A 19,916-nucleotide genomic window follows, 5' to 3' on the forward strand; every position below is an offset into this window, starting at 1 on the left:
TTCATCAGAAAGGTAAAAACAATGACTGCAGACGCTGGGAACCAGATTCTGGATTAGTGGTGCTGGAAGAGCACAGCAGTTCAGGCAGCATCCGAGGAATAGTAAAATCGACGGGCAAAAGCCCGAAACGTCGGTTTTACTGCTCCTCGAATGCTGCCTGAACTGCTGTGCTCTTCCAGCACCACTAATCCAGAATCCTTCATCAGATAGTTGACTAGCGACCTGATGAAGGAGCAATGCTCCGAAAGCTTGTGCTATCAAATAAACCTGTTGGACTATAACTTAGTGTTGTGTGATTTTTAACTAGGATTAAGGGGATATCGTTCTTATTCTGGATTGTCACTTAGTTGTTGACTAGTTTTGCCACTCACTTCAGGAATATGTTTTGGTTTTTATATTCATTAACAGGATGTGGTTTTTCATTCGACAAAAGTGAGGACTGCAGATGCTGGAAACCAAAGTCTAGACTAGAGTGGTGCTGGAAAAGCATAGCAGCATCTGAGGGGCAGGAAAATCGATGTTTCGGGCATGGTTTTTGGTTGCCAGACCAGCATTTATTGCCTATCTGCAATTGACCAGAAGGCAATTGCTGAGGGTCTGGAGCCAGATATAAAAATGGATAATTGAGATTTCCAGCATCTGTTGATTTTTATTTCATCAGAAAAAGATGGAAAATTCCCAAACCTAAAGAGTGTAAATGAAACAGGATGGGTTGTTCTCTGCTCCCCCCCCCCCCCCCCCCCCCCCCCCCCCCCCCCCCCCCCCGCAACAATCATTAGACATTTTTAATTTCAGACTTGTTTTAAATTCAAACTCCACCATCTGCCACTGTGGGATTCAAACCCAGAACATCACTTGATAGTCTAGGCCATTGTCTCCCCAAAATAATAAATGATTACTTCTGGGTTAATTCAAGAGGCTTGGAGAAAGTGCCTTCAATTCTGAATAGTTATTGACAAAGGGAGTCAATTTTAGTGGTTACATTTAGTGTACTGTAGTCCTCACTGTCTGCTATATTAATGGTACAGTTAGTCGTGGGGTTCGAGCACCAATGCGTTCTTCCCATCATGGTTATAACTGCTTTCAAACAAACACATAAAATCTTTCAATTCCTTTTAAACTGCTCATCTCACTGCTTAACATATTATACTGCCAATTTCTACTGGTCTTCCAAAACATCTTAGCCAATTTGGGGTGGCATGGTGGCTCAGTAGATTGCGCTGCTGCCTACTGCTCCAGGGACCTGGATTCGATTCCAGCCTCAGGTATTCTCCCTGGCACCTCCACATCATGGCCCTTAATCCTAGCAAAACACATCCACGTGACACAAATGAGAAACAAACGCTGCAGAGATTATATGAAACAGGAAGAGTAAAATGCACTTGTTGATTAATGCTGAAGGACGAATCCTTTCAGAAAGCGTGCATCTGCGTGGGTTTCCTCCAGGTGCTTCAGTTTCCTCCCACAATCCAAAGATGTGCAGGTTAGGGTGAATTGGCCATGCTAAATTGCCCATAGTGTTAGGTGCATTAGTCAGGGACAAATATAGGGTGAGGGAATGGAGGATTACTCTTCGTAGGATCAGTGTGGACTTTTTGGGCCGAAGGGCCTGTTTTCATACTGTAGGTAATCTAATCTAATCTCAATCTATAAATTCACTAGATGACAATACTCTTGCTTTAAGAGATGTATTTTGTCCTGGTTTTTTTTATGAAGAGAGGTTGAGACAGAGCTATCAAGTGGTCTGTTCCAGGCCACCTTATGAGGGCTTGGTTTTCTTTTTAAAGTTGAAACAATAGAAACAGCATGAAGGAGTGGGGTCGACCTCCCACAGAACCAGGGTTTTACTTTAACTTTCAGTAGCTGTTGGGGCTTGTAAGCTGCTATATATTTCTCCCTGGTAAACACAATGACTGCAGATGCTGGAAACCAGATTCTGGGTGAGTGGTGCTGGAAGAGCACAGCAGTTCAGGCAGCATCCGAGGAGCAGTAAAATCGACGTTTCAGGCAAAAGCCCTTCATCAGGAATAAAGCTTTATTCCTGATGAAGGGCTTTTGCCCGAAACGTCGAAATTCCTGATGAAGGGCTTTTGCCCGAAACGTCGATTTTACTGCTCCTCGGATGCTGCCTGAACTGCTGTGCTCTTCCAGCACCACTAATTCAGAATATATTTCTTCCTGCCAAAACAAAACTCTTCTGTCCTCTCTCTCTCTTTCTCAGAATTTTCTCTTGATAGTTTTTCTACCTGGACTGGAGAATTACATGTGATACAATCTATTTACTGAATTGCCTTTCCAAGAGTATGTTTATTGGATGTTGCTATATATTATTTCTTTCCTTGGACTCTCAGTCCAGAGGTAGGGACACTAAGACTTATAGACTTAATGGTAAGGTCCTAGGGAGTGTTGCTGAACAAAGTGATCTTGGAGTGCAGGTTCATAGCTCCTTGAAAGTGGAGTCACAGGTAGATAGGATAGTGAAGAAGGCGTTTGGTCTGCTTTCCTTTATTGGTTAGAGTATTGAGTACAGGAGTTGGGAGGTCATGTTGCGGCTGTACAGGACATTGGTTAGGCCACTGTTGGAATATTGCATGCAATTCTAGTCTCCTTCCTATCGGAAAGATGTTGTGAAACTTGAAAGGATTCAGAAAAGATTTACAAGGATGTTGCCAGGGTTGGAGGATTTGAGCTATGGGGAGAGGCTGAACAGGCTGGGGCTGTTTTCCCTGGAGCATCAGATGCTGAGGGGTGACCTTATAGAGGTTTACAAAATTATGAGGGGCATGGATAGGGTAAATAGACAAAGTCTTTTCCCTGGGGTCAGGCAGTCCAGAACTAGAGGGCATAGGTTTATGGTGAGAGGGGAAAGATACAAAAGGGACCTAAGGGGCAACGTTTTCACACAGAGGGTGGTACGTGTATGGAATGAGCTTCCAGAGGAAGTGGTGGAGGCTGGTACAATTGCAACATTTAAGAGGCATTTGGATGGGTATATGAATGGGAAGGGTTTGGAGGGATATGGGCCGGGTGCTGTCAGGTGGGACTAGATCAAGTTAAGATATCTGGTCAGCATGGACAGGTTGGACTGAAGGGTCTGTTTCCACGCTGTACATCTCTATGACTCTATGACTCTACTACTGCACCACTCTTATCCCCTATTTATGTATATGCACCACTCTTATCCCCTATTTATGTATATATAATAACCCTCACACAATCACCTAACAGCAGTAGTGCTTATTTTTCCCCAGCACCCATGTTGTGTGTGTGCAGGGGAAGAACAATAAGTGCGTAAAGCTTTATTCATTTTTCACCACCAGGAAGAAAGGAAACACCCGAGTGGCCAGTGACAAGCAGTGCCCTTCACATCAAAGGGCAATACTGTGTGATCAAACAGTGAAGGGAGGGCAGGGATTAAATCAAAATAGAGTTGGAGGGGGAAATAATGCACTCCACTCCCCGCAGTGCCCATCTCTCCCTGAAAACCTCATGGATTTTGGTGGACACCCAGGCACGAACATTGGATATTACTATATTGGAACAGTTGCTGTTTTGTAGTTAAATTGTCTATTATTCTGTTAAGCTTTCCAATGGAGTTGTTCTACAATTCCTCTTTCTTTAGTTTGTATTTTAGCTATAGGATAAGAATAAAGTGTGTTTTACTTGAAGCCTGGTAGCTTGACCAATCGAATTGCATCTGGAATACAACGTCTTATACTTCAAAAATAAGAAAAAATTAGGATCTAGGCTATCTTCTTGATATGTTTTGAGGTGTTTAAACTGGTCCTTAACAGCTGTCTTTACAGCTTATCTCTACCCTCTGTACTTTTGTTCAAGTTTTATTTGCTGGTTCAGTGTCAAACTCGTCACTTCCATTTCCCACTTTTGTCCCTTTTCTTTTCCCTTTAATTCTCTTCATTATCAAGCCTCCTTTCTTTCCTCTGTGATTAGCTAATCCATCCTTTTAAACTCCAATTCTTTAGTGGTTGTCAATTTTCTTGCTGTCATCAGCAACTCCCTCTTCACAATCCTGCAGGCTTCCTCTGTGACTCATACACTGTCAAAATCTACCTTCCCATGCATTTTCAAGGTCACTCCCCAATCCTATTCTCTCACTAAGCCCACGTTCACCCAACATTACTTTCACTGATAAAACAAACTGATTATTTCTATGTATCCCCCTCTAACTCCATCCCACTCTCCCCTCTAATTTCCAGTTCTTTCTATGTCTATTCAGAATATACTCTTTCCTATGTCACTTAGTTCAGCCTTCACAATTCCCAACTATTTAGCCATTGGCCTTCATGACATTACAGAAGTTACTGATTTGCCAAATCACCCCCTCTGTTAATGCCACTGTTAATACTCATGTCCCTAATAGAGGCACTTCCTATTCTGTAATCGTTCCCTTAGTATAAGCTCCCCACCCAAACTCCACTCTCTTAATTCCAAACAACACAAACTTGAAGGACTTCAATGTACAACTGGTTCCATTCTTCACCAGATCTGGCCACATCCCACAAAACATTAATGGACAGTGCTCTCCATCAGTAAAACTGTTCACCTTGGAGCACACAACTGTCCACCCCAAAACCCATCCATTATGGCCTGACCACCCCCCCCCATACTGTGCCTGACTTCTGTTCACTTAGACCTAAGCAACCACCCACCTATCACCACCTTTGACACCCAACAACTTAAAATCATTGCTGATGTATCTTCACAGAAGTTACAGCTTTGTGCTCTTTGAATGTCCATTTGTTTGATTTTATTATTGTTAAATTAATATGTACTAACAGTCGTTTGGTAGAACAACACTTGAACATTACTAAAAGAGGAGACATTTTGTTGATTTTTTAAATTCTTTCATGGCATGCAGATGTTACTGGCCAGACCAGAATTGATTGGCTATCTCTACTTGTCCTGGAGGTGGAGGTGCGGAGCTACCTTCTTGAACCATTGAGTTCAATAATGTGCAGGGACACCCACAATGCTGATAGAGTGATACTAATCAGGACAACCACAAGAATGCTAAACTTCGAATAATCCAAACAATCTTTACTACAAGAGAAAAAGATTAGTTTGGTTAACAACTTTATTCTGATTGGTAAGAATACAATGGAGAATTTAGGCTCCTAATTTTCTGGAAAATTAAAAAAGAGGTGCAAGGCCTGAATATATTTTTTATTTCCAGGGGATGGATCCCTGTGTATGAATATATGACATACACTTAAAATCACAATTTAGCTGAAAGGTAAGACAGTGATTGGTGAGTGTAAGAGGAATAGCTTCTGCAACATCTCTCTTTTCAGGAAGACTGTGATGAACCTGTTTCTTTATCAAGGTTAGGTTGTTCTGAGTTTTATTTCAGAGAGGTTGTACATGACACAGGTTCCAGAAAGTCTGAGTTTGGATGGATGTTAGGGCCAATTTGTTTCCAGCTAATAGATACTGCCTCAGTCAAAAGGCTTTCAAGTTTTGAAAAAAAAAACTTGTATAATGAAAGGAAGTGGCCAGTTCTAGCAGCTCAGGTTTTTCTTTGGTTTGGGCTTTAATGCAGTTTTGTGTGTGTGAGTGAAGAAAGGTTGCTGGATCCTCTCCCTCCCTCCCTCCCTGACTTCATTCCTGTAAGAACTTATATTTCGTTTTACCTTTTGTGCCAAAAGGTGTTTACAGGGATTGTTGCAAGTATTTTGGAACAGCAGCATTAAGTTGGGTTTTTGGCTAGGATAGGTTATTTGGATATTCTGTTTTCTGTTCTCTGTGTTTCACTCAGTAATGTTGTAAATAAATTCTGTTTGTTTAAAACAAAGTAGTTTGACCAGTTGATTCTCTCCTGGACTATCCACTGCACACTTGCTTAAAACAAACGCAAAGTTAGGGTCTGGGCTACTTTCTTGAATCGTTTTTGAGGGGTCTGGCCTGAGCCATAACAAGACTGAAGCATGTATTCCTGAGTAGAGCTGGAAAATGCCACTTGATTTGTTTTCATCATTGTGCTTAACACTAAAAAACATTTGTGTGTTTGGCTAAGGCCAGTGAGGGAGGGTTCCTGTTATTGCTCCAGAGCGGACTGCACGTGAGTACAGAACCAGGCTTGGTAGGGAGTTTAAATTTGTATTGAAAAATGTGGTGCTGGAAAAACACAGCAGGCCAGGCAGCATCTGAGGAGCAGGAGAAACAACGTTTCGGGCATAAACCCTTCGTCAGGAAAGGCTTATGCCCGAAACGTCGATTCTCCTGCTCCTCGGATGTTGCCTGGCCTGCTGTGTTTTTCCAGCACCACATTTTTCAACTCTGGTCTCCAGCATCTGCAGTCCTCACTTTTTCCCAGTTTAAATTTGGATCTCAGCTATGCTTCATACTCGGCTCCTGAACAAGATATCCAAGGCAAACAAACTGTGTCTTGGAGCCATAAATGAATACTTATATTATCCCTAGCATTGGACATTGAAATGGACATTTCCTTATGGCTGCTCTGGTTGCAGTGGCTGGCTGGAAGATCTGACGAGCTTCTCTCATGTACTCACTCAATGTGCAGGCTGAAGAAGGGTGGTGAAGTTCCCTTAATAACCAAGAGACATTATTTTAAGAATACCATTTATTTACTGATTCATACATATTGTAACATACATGCAAACAGCAATACATATTACAAGAATGCAGCACCCTTAAGCAATCAGCAAGTAAGATACAAAGAGTAAATAATTTGTGTCATGGATACTAGAAAAAGTGCTTTTTGCAAACTGGGAGGAAGCTGTGGTGCCTGTCAAGTCCATGGCAGCTTAGTAAAATATTAATTAACTGGTAAGTCCTCATTGTTTGAAAAAGCTTGAGAATCTGATATAAACAGGCCCTGACTATTTGAGATTGGAGCATGGTTTTAGCTCTGATTCATCGTCTTGATGATGTGTTGATTGTAGCTTTGAGATAAACCTCTGATGCAGGAAGTTAGTCAAAGTCAGAAGTCACATGACACTAGGTGATAGTCCAACAAGTTTATTTGAAATCACAAGCTTTCAGTGCACTGCTCCTTCGTCAGATGAAGTGCTCCGAAAGCTTGTGATTTCAAATAAACCTGTTGGACTATAATCTAGTGTTTTGTGACTTCTGACTTTGTCCACTCCAGTCCAACACCAGCACCTCCACACCACAAGTTTATCAGGGTGACTATATGAGCAGAAGGAGGCCAGTTAGCCCACCATCAGTAAGATCATGACTGATCTGATAATCCTTAAATCCACTTTCCTGCTTTATTCCATAACCTTTGATTCCCTTAAAGATTAGAAATCACGATCTCCATCTTGAATAGGCTTAAAGACTTAGACTTCATAGCCCTTCGTAGTTAAGAAAGCCTAAAGAATAGTTCCTTATAATCAACAAGAGGCTACTCCCAGAAGAGAAAAAATACAGTAAAACTGGCGAATGAGACATACTGGTCCTTGTCAACATCAAAATGGAGCTCCAGTATATTCATTTCCAAGATTTACTGGTTTAATGTTGTTTTCTTTTTCCTTCTGGGGGAGACACCACTTTCAAGATGACAGAGAGAAAACTGACTTTTCTGCCTCTGCTCTGGAGTAAATTCAAGAGAAGTGTACAGCTTCTGCAAGCTCTTTACATCTTCAATAGCATTATGAGCTTCATAATCTTCCCCAATAATGTCTTGCACTAGATGACATTGACGATAGCTGCTGACATCTGACCTGGGAATAACTTCCTTGGCCAGCCATAACGTATCCAGGAATCCAGTCACACATCCAGCAAATTGATCTTTCATGGACAACCTTTTCCAGGCTCTCAGAATAACTGGGCTATCAAATCTCCAGATATTGTGACCTATTAACAGAGGCCTGTCCAGTGACTGCAGGAACTTGAGGAAAGCTGTCATGGCATCCTGGAGACTGCAGGTTGTCTGAGATTTTCCTCTCAGGTACAAAATTCCATCTATGACCTGTATTCCAGTAACTTTTTCAGCTCCCTTTGACATAGGTTTGTTAGGCACGATATACTTGTTGAATACCTTCTCACCACTCACTGCCGACAGCTGCACTATATCGCAATATCTTCCTAGGAGAAGGAATATAATGTTAAACACAACCTGCCTTTCTAAACTAAATTTTACAGCCCTCCCTCCCTGACATCTTTAGCTTAAGTTGGCTGGAGAGAGACACACAGTTGGCTGGGGGGGGGGGGGGGGGGAAGAGAGAGAGAGACATGGAATAGAAAGGGCTCAGGATACAATGTCTGTACCAACTCTCTGTTTAAGAACTCTCTCAGCTACTCCTCCCCACAGATCTGCAAACATTTTTCTCCTTTGATTTTTAGCCAATACCTTTTGAATGCAGAGTTTTCCTGCTTCCAATACTACCTAGCAGTGCATTCCAGATCCCAATCAACTGCTGATAGACCGGTGATCCCACTTATTAAAGCGTCCTTGTGTGTTTCGTGACAGGTGGCACTCAGAGTTGCCCAAAACTAACGATATTGTATTTGCTCTTGCTCATTCACCCCCTGAACTCTCACAATTCACTTATGGACTGATTTGTGTGTTTACTGTCCATTTGCATGCGATTATTCAGCCCATCATCTTTCTAATTCTGCCATCTCTCTGTTCATCTTTCCCAGTTTTCATTATTTGCTCTCCTGTGCAATTCCCCTTTGTTTCATTATGAAGTTTCTATGCTGGGGCAAACTGTTGTACATAACACAAATGTTTCCACAGTCTGATGCAACATCTTGATAAAAGTTGAGAGACTCCCAACAGATCTGATGGTCATTACCTAGGCCAGTGGTTTCCAGGTCAAAGAAGACTAGGGTTTCCTTGGGATTACTCTGTGCTGTAGGTGTTATTCCATACTTTCTAAGCTGCAGATACCAAAGTAAACAATCAATATTCATCATCATCTTTAGTTACATAATATTATTCAATACCGCTGTAAGAGTTCAAAGACTATAAGTTATAGCATTTGGTCCATCAAGCCTGTTCCACCATTCAATCTCAATATGCTTCTAAACCCTATTCTCCTGCCTTTTCCCCCATAACTGATCAAGAATCTACCTTTCCCCAACTAAAATACAGACAATGATTTGGTCTCGACAGATTTCTGTGGCAATGAGTCCCACAGATTTAACACCCTCTGACTGAAGAAATTGTGACTCACTTCAGTTCTTAAGGGTTGTCCTTTCAATCTTAGGCTGTGCCCTCCAGTCATAGTTCCCCACCGGTGGAAACATCATCTCCACGTCCACTCTATCCAGATCTCTTAGAATTCTATAAGTTTCAATCAGATCCTCATCTTGCTAAAATCCATTGATTACAGGCCCAAAATTCTCAACCTCTCCTCATACATTAAAAAAAATCACCCAACACCAGGTTACAGTCCAACAGGTTTATTTGGAAGGTCTAGCTTTCGGAGCACTGCTCTTTCATTGGGGTAGCTGTGGAGCAGGATCATAAGACACCGGATTTATAACATGAGAAGCCCTTCATTCCAGAGATCGTTCTTGTAAACCTCCTCAGCACCCCCTCCAAGGCGAAAACATCCTTCCTTTGGGGCCTAAAACTCCTCACAATATTCAAAATGCAGACAGACCAAAGCCTTAAATAGCTGCAGCAGTCTGTCTATCTTCTTGTATTGTAGCCTTCTTGAAATTAACGTTAACATTGCACTTGTCTTCCTAACTGCTAACTGAACCTTAATGTTAATCTGAACAGATTCCTGAAATAGGACTTCTAAGTGCCTTTGTGTTCCAGATTTTTAAACCCTTTTCCCCATTTAGAAAATAGTCTATTCTCCCTACCAAAGTGTATAACCTTACACCTTCCAACATTATATTTCATCTGCCACTATTTTGCTGACTCTCCTAGCCTGTCTGAGTCCTCATGCGGTCTCCCTGCTTCCTCAACACTACCTGTCCCTCCACCTATCTTTGTGTCATCTGCAAATTTAGCAACAATGCCTTCAGTTCATTCATCCAGACCATTTATGCATAACGTGAACAGTCATGGTTGGAACACTGACCCCTGTGGAGCTCCACTAGTCACCAGCTGTCATTCTAAAAAAGATCCTTCATTCCCATCTCTCAAATCCCATCCAACCAGGTTGATAGGGTTGTTAAGGAGGCATATGGTATGTTGGTGTTTATTGGTAGGGGGATTGACTTTCAGAGCCACGAGGTCATGCTTCAGCTGTACAAGACAGTGGTAAGGCCGCACCTGGAGTAGTGCGTGCAGTTCTGGTCACCGCATTATAGGAAGGATGTGAAAGCTTTGGACAGATTCAGAGACGGCTTACTAAGATGTTACCTGGTATGGAAGGCAGGTCTTATGAGGAAAGGCTGAGGGAATTGAGGCTGTTTGCATTGGAGAGAAGATGATTGAGAGGTGACTTAATTAGAAATGTATAAAATAATCAGAGGGTTGAATAGGGTGGACAGTGAGAGCCTTTTTCCTTAGAAGGTGAAGGCTAACATGAGGGGACATCGTTTTAAATTGAGGGGTAATAGATTTAGGAGAAAGTGAGGACTGCAGATGCTGGAGATCAGAGCTGAAAATGTGTTGCTGGAAAAGTGCAGCAGGTCAGGCAGCACCCAAGAAGCAGAAGAATTGATGTTTCGGGCATAAGCCCTTCTTCAAGCTCCTAGGGTAATAGATTTAGGAGATATTAGAGTTAGTTTCTTCAATCAGAGTAGTAGGGGTGTGGAATGGCCTGTCTGCAACAGTAGTAGACTTGCCGATGTTAAGGGCACTTAAATGGGCATTGGAAATACATATGGATAATAATGGAACGATGTAGCGATGGGCATCAAGTTATTTTTACAGGCCGGTGCAACATCGAGGGCCGAAGGGACTGTACTGCGCTGAAATGTTCTATGTTCGAAATGTTCAAAAGGTAACATTCTGTTAAGAGCTGTTGGTGCTCAACCATTTACTGTAACAGGATCTAGTGTGATTTTTCTTGCAGCAGGGTCTTTCACCTGATGCAGAAAAACTTATTTCCCATAAGAAACTAGGTGTGATTATCATGTTAATTGTAGAATCCAATTTAAATTTATTACAACTAAATGTAATAATTTACAGGGCAAGCCCCGTATCCGCAGAATCGCTTTCCGTGGATTACCATGCCCCAAACATATTATAGGGAACTAGGGACCAGGAAGCTGCCGGGAAAGTACATTTCCCATTGAAATGAATGGGTTGGCTCCTATCTGCAGTTTCGGGCTTCTGCAGTAGGTCCTGGAATATATCCCCTGTGGGTACGGAGGGTAGGGAACTACTCTACCACTATCCCATTTCGGTAATATAAGGGGCTACTATCAGCCATTAGGTTACAATCCTGACATGGAAATGTATTGCTGCTCCTTCACTATCATGAGGTCAAAATGCTGGAAGTGCCGCCCTGAGGAAGTTGTGGGTCAACATACAACACGTGGACAACAGTGGTTCAAGGTGGCAGCGAACCACCAGTCTCTCAGGGGTAACTCGGGATGCACAATAAATGCTAATCAGCTAGTGAAGCCCGTGTCATATGAGTGAATAAAAAAAACCAGAAAAATGTGCTTCCAGTAGAATGTCGTACTTCAAGTGATCCAGGGTAAGATGGAGTGGGAGACCTTTATACTCTCAGGTCACATGCTATGATGTAGTGACAATGTCACGAGTATCTCTCACACACCAACCTTGGGACACAACAGGCTCTGGACCATTTGTGCACCAATCACACTCGGACAAAATACAATCTGCTCATCTATAAACATTAATGATTCTCCCCATATATATACCACAAAAATCAGGGATAAAGATTAAACCCCACAGAGTACAGAAGGCTCATTTTTTCTTTCAAATCTACACTGTGTCAAGGATTTTAAAGGGCTTGGGTGATCTGATTATAACTAAAAGAGAAAGCAAGAAATTGCAGGTGCTGGAATTCTGAAACAAAAACCACACAGTGCTGGTCAGCAGCCAGCATCAATGAAGAGAAGTGTGGCACTGGAAAAGCACAGCAGGTCAAGCAGTATCTGAGGAGAAGAGTCAATGTTTTGGGTAAAAGCCCTTCATCAGGAATGTGTCAGGCTCCTGCTCCTCAGATGCTAGTAGGAGAATCGACATTTTGGGCATAAGCCCTTCATCAGGAAGGAAACTTGTGGGTCGGGGCTGAGAGATAAATATGGAGGCGGGGTGGGGTTTGGGGGAAGATGGCTGAGAAAGCAATAGGTGGATGAAGGTGAGGGAGAGGGTCATAGGTCAGAGGGGGTAGTGATGGACAGGTCCGGACAACGGTGCCGAGTTGGAGGCTTGGGACTGAGATAATGTTGGGGGATCAGCTGTTCAGGGAAAGGTGGGCGCCGCAGGGAGTGGAGTGTATTATTTCCCCCTCCAACTCTATTTTGATTTAATCCCTGCCCTCCCCTTCACTTTTTTGATCACGCAACATTGCCCTTTGATGTGAAGGGCAGTGCTTGTCACTGGCCACTCGGGTGTTCCCTTTCTTCCTGGCGGTGGAATATAAATAAATATTTACGCACTTGTTACTTTTCAACTGTGTCTGACACCTACACACACACACACAACATGGGTGCCAGGAAAAATAGGCACTATCGTTCTTAAGCGGTAATGTGGGGAGGAGGAAAAAATAAATTAAATATACAGGAGTGTCAGAGGTTCTGCTCACTCAGAGCTGCCTCTGAGGAAAAAGAAATAAACAAATTAGGGAAAAAATAATGTTGGGGGAAGAATGTGGATTTCAACAGCTACCTCATTTATCCCAAGTGGTTGCTGGGCCTCAAGGTGGAATATGAGACATTCTTCCTCTAGGCGTCGGGTGGTAACGGTTCTGGGCCTCCTCCACTGCCAAACTGTTACCACCCGACGCCTGGAGGAAGAACGCCCCATATTCCGCCTTGGGGCCCTGTAACCATATGGGATAAATGTGGATTTCAACAACTTCCTCATTTCCCCTCCCTCCACATTATCCCAGTCCCAAGCCTCCAACTCAGCACCGCCCTCCAGACCTGTCCATCACTTCCCCCTCTGACCTATCACCTTCTCTATCACCTTCATCCACCTACTGCTTTCTCAGCCACCTGCCCCCTCCCCCCCACCCCCTCCCCTCCTATTTATCTCTCAGCCCCAGCCTCATTCCTGATGAAGGGCTTATGCCTGAAGCGTCGATTCTCCTGCTCCTCAGATGCTGCCTGACCTGCTGTGCTAATCGTGCGGCACACTCTCAACTCTGATCTCCAGCATCTGCAGTCCTCACTTTCTCTCAGTGAAGAGAAGCTGAGTTAATGTTTCAGGTTGATGATCTTTTGTCACAAGTGAATGGTATTAGAGACAAACAGACTCAAACAAGTATGGAGAAAGTGAGGACTGCAGATGCTGGAGATCAGAGCTGAAAATGTGTTGCTGGAAAAGCGCAGCAGGTCAGGCAGAATCCAAGGAACAGGAGAATCGACGTTTCGGGCATAAGCCCTTCTTCAGGCTGATGCCCGAAACGTCGATTCTCCTGTTCCTTGGATTCTGCCTGACCTGCTGCGCTTTTCCAGCAACACATTTTCAGCTCAAACAAGTATGGAGTCAAGGAAAAGCAGCAGCAAGTGGAGGGCAGGATTAAAGCATCAGGAAAAGGAATAATAGGGTCAGGCAAGAAATGGGTGGCAATGTGGAACAAAAAATAACACAAAGGATGGGTCCAAAGTACATAGTTCCAGCAGAATAACAGGAGGAATTGCAACCTGAAAAATGTGACAAAGGAAAGAACCATGTTATAGTTCAGAAGATTGGAGACAGAAAAACTCTTCTTCTGTCCTGATTGCATCCCTTCGTCCCACCTACTAAGCAACTACAATATCGCAGATTCTGGAGATCTGAATGACAAGCATAAAACACTTAAAATACTCAACAGATCTGGCAGCATCTGTGGAGACAGAAACAGAGTTAAAATTTCAGGTTGATGACCTGCGTCAGAATGGGTGAGGAAGGACTTTTCTATGGGTCCAGTCTCCTACCAGAATCTTTAGTAATTTTGGTCCCTTCCACTTCAGTGCCAGTTTAATTCTGTGACTTGGCTGAGGCTCCTCCAGCTTGTATTAACGGATTGCAATGAGACTTTTATCACAGGGTTAAATTGTTGGTCTCTGGTGAAAGGGCAGTGAATATTATGGATGCTGAGACGTTTTGTTATTCATTCTGAGAATTGAGTTCCTGGCTGGGTCAGCATTCATTGTCTATCCCTAGTCACCTTTGAGAAAGTAGTGGTAAGCTGCCTTCTCTCGGTACACACACTGAGCTGTTTGAGAGGATATTTCATGATTTTGATCCAGGGACACAACAGCGATATATTTCAAAGTGAATTGTGGAAGTCATTTAGAGGGGAACGTAAAGTTGGCAGTGTTTTGTCGTATCTGCTACTCTGTCCTTCTCAATGACACGGTGACTCAGTGGTTAGTGCTGCTGCCTCACAGCGCCTGGGACCAGTGTTCGATTCCAGCCTCGGGCAACTGTCTGTGTGGGGTTTGCACATTCTCCCCATGTCTGTGTGGATTTCCTCCGGGTGCTCTGGTTTCCTCCCACAGTCCAAAGATGTGCAGGTTAGGATGAATTGGCCATGCTAAATTGCCTATAGTGTTCAGGGATGTATAGGTCAGGTGCATTACTTAGGGGAAATGTAAAAGTAATAGGGTTGGGGAAACAGTCTGGCTGGGATACTGTTCGGAGGATCAGCGTGGACTTGTTGAGCCACATGTAGGGATTCTGTGATAAACTTCTATGATGATAGTGGTGATAGGTTTGGAAAGTGTTTTCAGAGGAAACAAATAGAGCACAGTCAGAGAGTTATACATCATGAAAAGAGACTTTTCAGTCCAATTCATCCATGCCGACCAGATATCTTAAACTAATCTATTCTCATTTGCCACCATTGCCCATATCCCTCCAAACTGTTCCTATTTATTTCCTTTTAAATGTTGTAATTGTACCTGTTTCCAACACCACCTCTAGTAGCTCATTCCATGCATGCACTACCCTCGGCATGAAAATGTTACCCCTCCCATTTAAATCTTTCCCTTACCCTGGGAAAAAGACTTTGGCTATTCACCTAATCCATCGCTCTCATGATTTTATAAACTTTTATAAGGTCACCCCCCTCAGCTTCTGATGCTCCAGGGAAAAAAAGCCCCAGCCTATTCATCTTTCCCGATAGCTCAAACCCTCCAATCATAGCAGCATCCTTGTAAAGCTTTTCTGAACCATTTCAAGTTTAACACCATCGTTCCTATAGCCAGGAAACCAGAACCAAATGCAGTATTCTAAAAGTGACCTCACCAATGTCCTCTTCAGTCGCAACATGATGTCCAATTTCTATATTCAATGCACTGACCAATGAAGGCAAGATTCAGAATAAAGGAGTTACATTTGCTACCTCCAATATTCCTCAAATTAAAAATTAAATTTAAAAACTTTAAAACTAAGGCATCAACTATCTGACTAGCCATTTTATTTTAATGATGCGAAGTTGAGGTTCATCAGGTCCCAAGCACTTTCAACTTGTTCAACTTCTGCAATGCACTTCACACCTCGACAAAACAACTTATTTTCACTGACACAAATTTGTTGGGCTGGTTGGAGAACAGTGTAATAAATAGGTGCCCATGCCCCCTTTTACACACAACATATACAGAAGCTTCCCAAAATACATACTTTAGGTGACGCCATCTCTCTCTCAGCCGGGAAACCGGATCAAGTTGCAAGGCCTGCAAAAAATAAACACAACTCGTGCTCAGAGATTTAGTGTTACCCTTTTTTGTTTCCCCTCATCTGAAAATGTTGGTCCCGAAGCTTCAATTACCTTTCGGCAAGCAATCAGGTTTCATGTGTGAGCAGATTAAGTGTTAACCAAGTGTAGCATCACATCTCAAACTCAATACTATCCTTATTCTACCTCCAACACCATTCCATTTCCACTGGTGTCTCACTAAGAGATAGAAGACTTCACACTTTTCACAAGTACCAGACACCTTTCCAGCAATTAAGTATTTTTGAAATGTGATCCTTGTTGTAGTGTAAGAAACAGGACAGGAGGCTCCAAACAAACATTCAGCTCTCACAAGCTATGAATCAATATCGGGTATGCCGAATTTGTGAGGTTGATTGAGGAATAAACAATGGTCCGGATGCTGGGTTATGTCCCCTGCTCTTCAAAATGACACAATGAGATCCTTTTATCCAGTTGACACGTTTATCATTTCATCTGAAGGATGGAAGATCGGCCCTTCACCTACTGCACTGGAATGTCAGCCTAGACTGTTATGTTCACATCTTTGACTTGTGACCCAAACCCATAATCGTCGGACTTACAGGTGTCAATGCAACCTAGAAAATTCAAAGAATAAGGAAAGAGCAAAAAAGTGAGGAAACCTGCTCTTTGATCATGTAATAAAATCAAAATTGCCTCCCAGAAATAAGATTTTATGTTTTCATCGAATCCCTGCAGTGTGGAAACAGGCCATTTGGCCCAAAAAGTCCACACCGACCCTCCGAAGAGCATCTGTTACTCTACATTTCTTCTGATTAATGCACCTAGCTTACAAATCCCCAACCACTACGTACAATTTAGCATGGTCAATTCACCGAACCTGCACATCTCTGGTCTGTGGGAGGAAACCCACGCTGACATGGAGAGAATGTGCAAACCCCACACAAACTGTCCAAGGCTGGAATCGAACCCAGGTCCCTGGCACTGTGAAGCAAGTGTTAACCACTGAGCCACCATGCTGCCCGAAAACAATTAATTCTTTATCGTGTTCATTTAGTACGTGTCACATGAGGTAAAATGGGGAAAATACAGCCTGCGATTACTCGGATTCGAACCGAGATTGCAGTGGCCACAATGCCGACTAACCACCATACAATCACGGCGCTACCACCTGCTCCTATCAGAGGGTGGGGTTTGAAGAGCCATCTTAAGGATAGTATTATACAGGTAAAATGGATCAATAAACCATTTTACTAAGAAAAAGCTCACCTGCTAGTGTTGAGGGACAAGTAGAAACAAGAGAAAGTGAGAAGGGAGAGGTGAGGATGTGAGATAAGAGACATCACACCTCTATCCTATTAAAACTAGATCAGTTCATTTGTGAAATGTAGTACTAGCAGTTACACCACCTTCACAGCACTGGGTCCCTAATTCTCAGTTGCCTGTCAGTTTCAGCTTGTATGGAGACAGTTTGTCACTTTCTGTTGGCTATTTCAAATCTGCATCAATATTTTGTTATGGTTTAAATGGAATAAGGAGTTTGTTCCTGATCGTTTCTCTATGCCTCTCTCTCTCTCCTTCATGTACCACAGCAGACACTGGGAGGTTGCCTGATTCAGCAGAGATTGACGGAATCTGTCTGTTCATGTTCCAGTATTGTCTGACAGGACTCGGGGCTCATTTCTCTCCCTAAACCAGGCTGGTCCTGGCCTTGGGTCATTTCCCCGTGGAGTTCAGTGAACTCAGCTCAGATTTTGGGATGAGATGGGATGGGGGGAGGGGGGGGGTGTAATGGTATCAGGTCAGTTTCCACTTTCCCTAATGTTAGTTTACAGTTTAATCAAGTCTACTGTCCAGTCGCTGCCTCTTGATTGTAAAGACATAACCTGAGTCCATTGTCACCCCTTCCTAACCTCCCACAGCATTAGCCCCAGTGCCCTCGGTCTGACTGCACTGCACTAATACACCCTGATGCTCACCGAAAAAAATCAACAACAAGAATTCTGTGACTTGCAACCACCCTGTCCTCCGCAGTTCAACAGGGCGAGAAGACACGAACTTGTTATGTAACACATCCTCATGGAACACAGGCGTGTTCCCACCGACCCCCCTCAACACACACACACACACACACACACACACACCCATCCTCAAAGAGTCTTCACATCAAGAATACTCAACAGTATGTCTGGTCCCAAGCTCTCAGTAGCTCCAATACATGCCCACCGAGTTATTTCTCTTCCAGGAAGTTAAACTGAGTCAGGTAATGTTTTGCAAGGCCCTCAGTGATTGGTTTTTTTCGTGACAGGCCTGTCACCACCCACTCCCCACACACACACACGCAGATTTTTGCTGATTGCACCATATTCTTACCACACCTGCATTCCTGGGACTTTCTACTCTGCAACCCAAAGGGACTGGCTTCAATATAACTACCTCCCTACAGCTGACTGGAGTGGATTGTAACACTTGTGTAACTGAGACTGGACAATCTACAGGAATAAACTTTACACTGTCTCAGTAGAACAGGAATGAGAGCGGAAGAACTTTGTACAACTCAATTAGATCCCCCTCAGCCTTTTCTGCTCTAAGAGAAATAACCCCAGCCAACGTAGTGTTTCTCCACACCCGACTCACTCCAGCCAGGCAACATCCTACATGTTTTACACCCTCTCTGTTGCAATCACATCCTTTGTATTGTGTGGCAGCCAGAATTGCATGCAATATTCCAGCTGTGGCTTAACTAATGTGACTCCATCATAACCATCAAGGCCTTGACCAACCAAGGTAAACATCCCATGTGCCTTCTTATCCTTCCTATCTACCTGTCCTGCCGCCTTCAAGAATCTATGGACATGTACATCAATGTCCCTCTGATCCTCTATACTTCATTCAACATGTACTCCTTTGCCTTGTCGATGCTCTACTGGGACTGGGCTCGATCACCAGTGCATTCCTGATGTCACCATAGTAACTGCTTTCAATCCACAACCATATTTCCATTCCTTTGACAGTACTTGTCTTGATCTTCTGTTCGTTGTAATATCAATTTCTACTGAACCACATCAACTCATTTTCACGACAATAACTGTTTATTTCAAATTCAATTTGAACCTGTGTTAGCTCCTCTCTGTTCCCCATGTATTTCATTTCTTGCCATCCCAGTCTAATCTATAACTTCATTCATTTTGAGTGTAGTTTTACCTTTTCTATTTTTGCTCAGGTTTCTAATGCTGAGTTCATTCCTTCCATTTCCTGTTTCCTTCCTTTTTCTTTTCCCTTTAACCCTCTTTTCCTCTGATTAGCTAATCAACCCCCCACACATCTCAATTGTTCAGCATTTGTCAACTTGCCCACTCTCCTGCTGTCATTACAGGCTTGACTCCTCCTCCAAAATCCTACAGCCTTCCTCTGTGCATCAGTCATGAAAATCCCCACTTAGGCATTTGGTGCTGCTGCCTCTTAATGTTGATTATATTAGATTCCTTACAGTATAGAAACAGGCCATTTGGCCCAACAAGTCCACAGCAACCTTCCAAAGAGTAACTCATCCAGACCCATTCCCCTACTCTATATTTACCCCTGACTAATGCGCCTAACACTGTGGGCAATTTAGCACGGCCAATTCACCTGACCTGCACATCTTTGGATTGTGGGAGGAAAACAGAGCACCCAGAGGAAACCTACGCAGACACGGGGAGAATATGTAAACTCCACACAGAATCTAACCTAGGTCCCTGGCCCTGTGAGGCAGCAGTGCTAACCACTCAGCCACTGATTCCTGAAGAAGGGCTGATGCCCGAAACGTCGATTCTCCTGCTCCTTGGATGCTGCCTGACCTGCTGCGCTTTTCCAGCAACACATTTTCAGCTCTGATCTCCAGCATCTGCAGTCCTCATTTTAACCACTCAGCCACCCAAATACTAAGTTGCATCCTATTTATTCCCTCCACCCTGACCTCCCCACCTGTTGGGGGCTGATCTCTCCTTTCCCAGCTCTGAGCATGTGGATCTGTCAATGTATCTGTTCTCACTGTCCCTCTCCAGAGCAATGCCCAGAATGTAGCTTCAATTGTGAATTGAAGCCCATCGCTGTCAATGAGCTTATTGTGAACATGCTCAGTCTGCACTTGACAACTGGTAGTGATACCATTCCCTTTAA

General features: G+C 43.3%; 1 protein-coding gene across 2 annotated transcripts; it reads right to left on the reverse strand.

The window, feature by feature from the left end:
• Positions 1-6,583: 6,583 nt before the first annotated feature.
• Positions 6,584-18,040, reverse strand: LOC140487799 (protein PML-like). Of its 2 annotated transcripts, none has more exons than XM_072587061.1 (4): positions 17,937-18,040; positions 15,701-15,753; positions 8,784-8,868; positions 6,584-8,070 (listed from the first exon to the last, which is right to left on the reverse strand). In XM_072587061.1, the coding sequence occupies exons 2-4, from the start codon at positions 15,713-15,715 to the stop codon at positions 7,487-7,489; spliced, it is 684 nt and encodes a 227-aa protein (XP_072443162.1). In that variant the 5' UTR covers positions 15,716-15,753; positions 17,937-18,040; the 3' UTR covers positions 6,584-7,486. The 2 variants fall into 2 exon arrangements, with proteins under 2 accessions (XP_072443162.1, XP_072443164.1); XM_072587063.1 differs by having other exon boundaries at positions 17,900-17,953.
• Between the last annotated feature and the right edge of the window lie 1,876 nt (positions 18,041-19,916).

The sequence above is a fragment of the Chiloscyllium punctatum genome, chromosome 17 (assembly GCF_047496795.1).
Source record: "Chiloscyllium punctatum isolate Juve2018m chromosome 17, sChiPun1.3, whole genome shotgun sequence".
In the NCBI taxonomy this organism is placed as follows: Eukaryota; Metazoa; Chordata; class Chondrichthyes; order Orectolobiformes; family Hemiscylliidae; genus Chiloscyllium; species Chiloscyllium punctatum.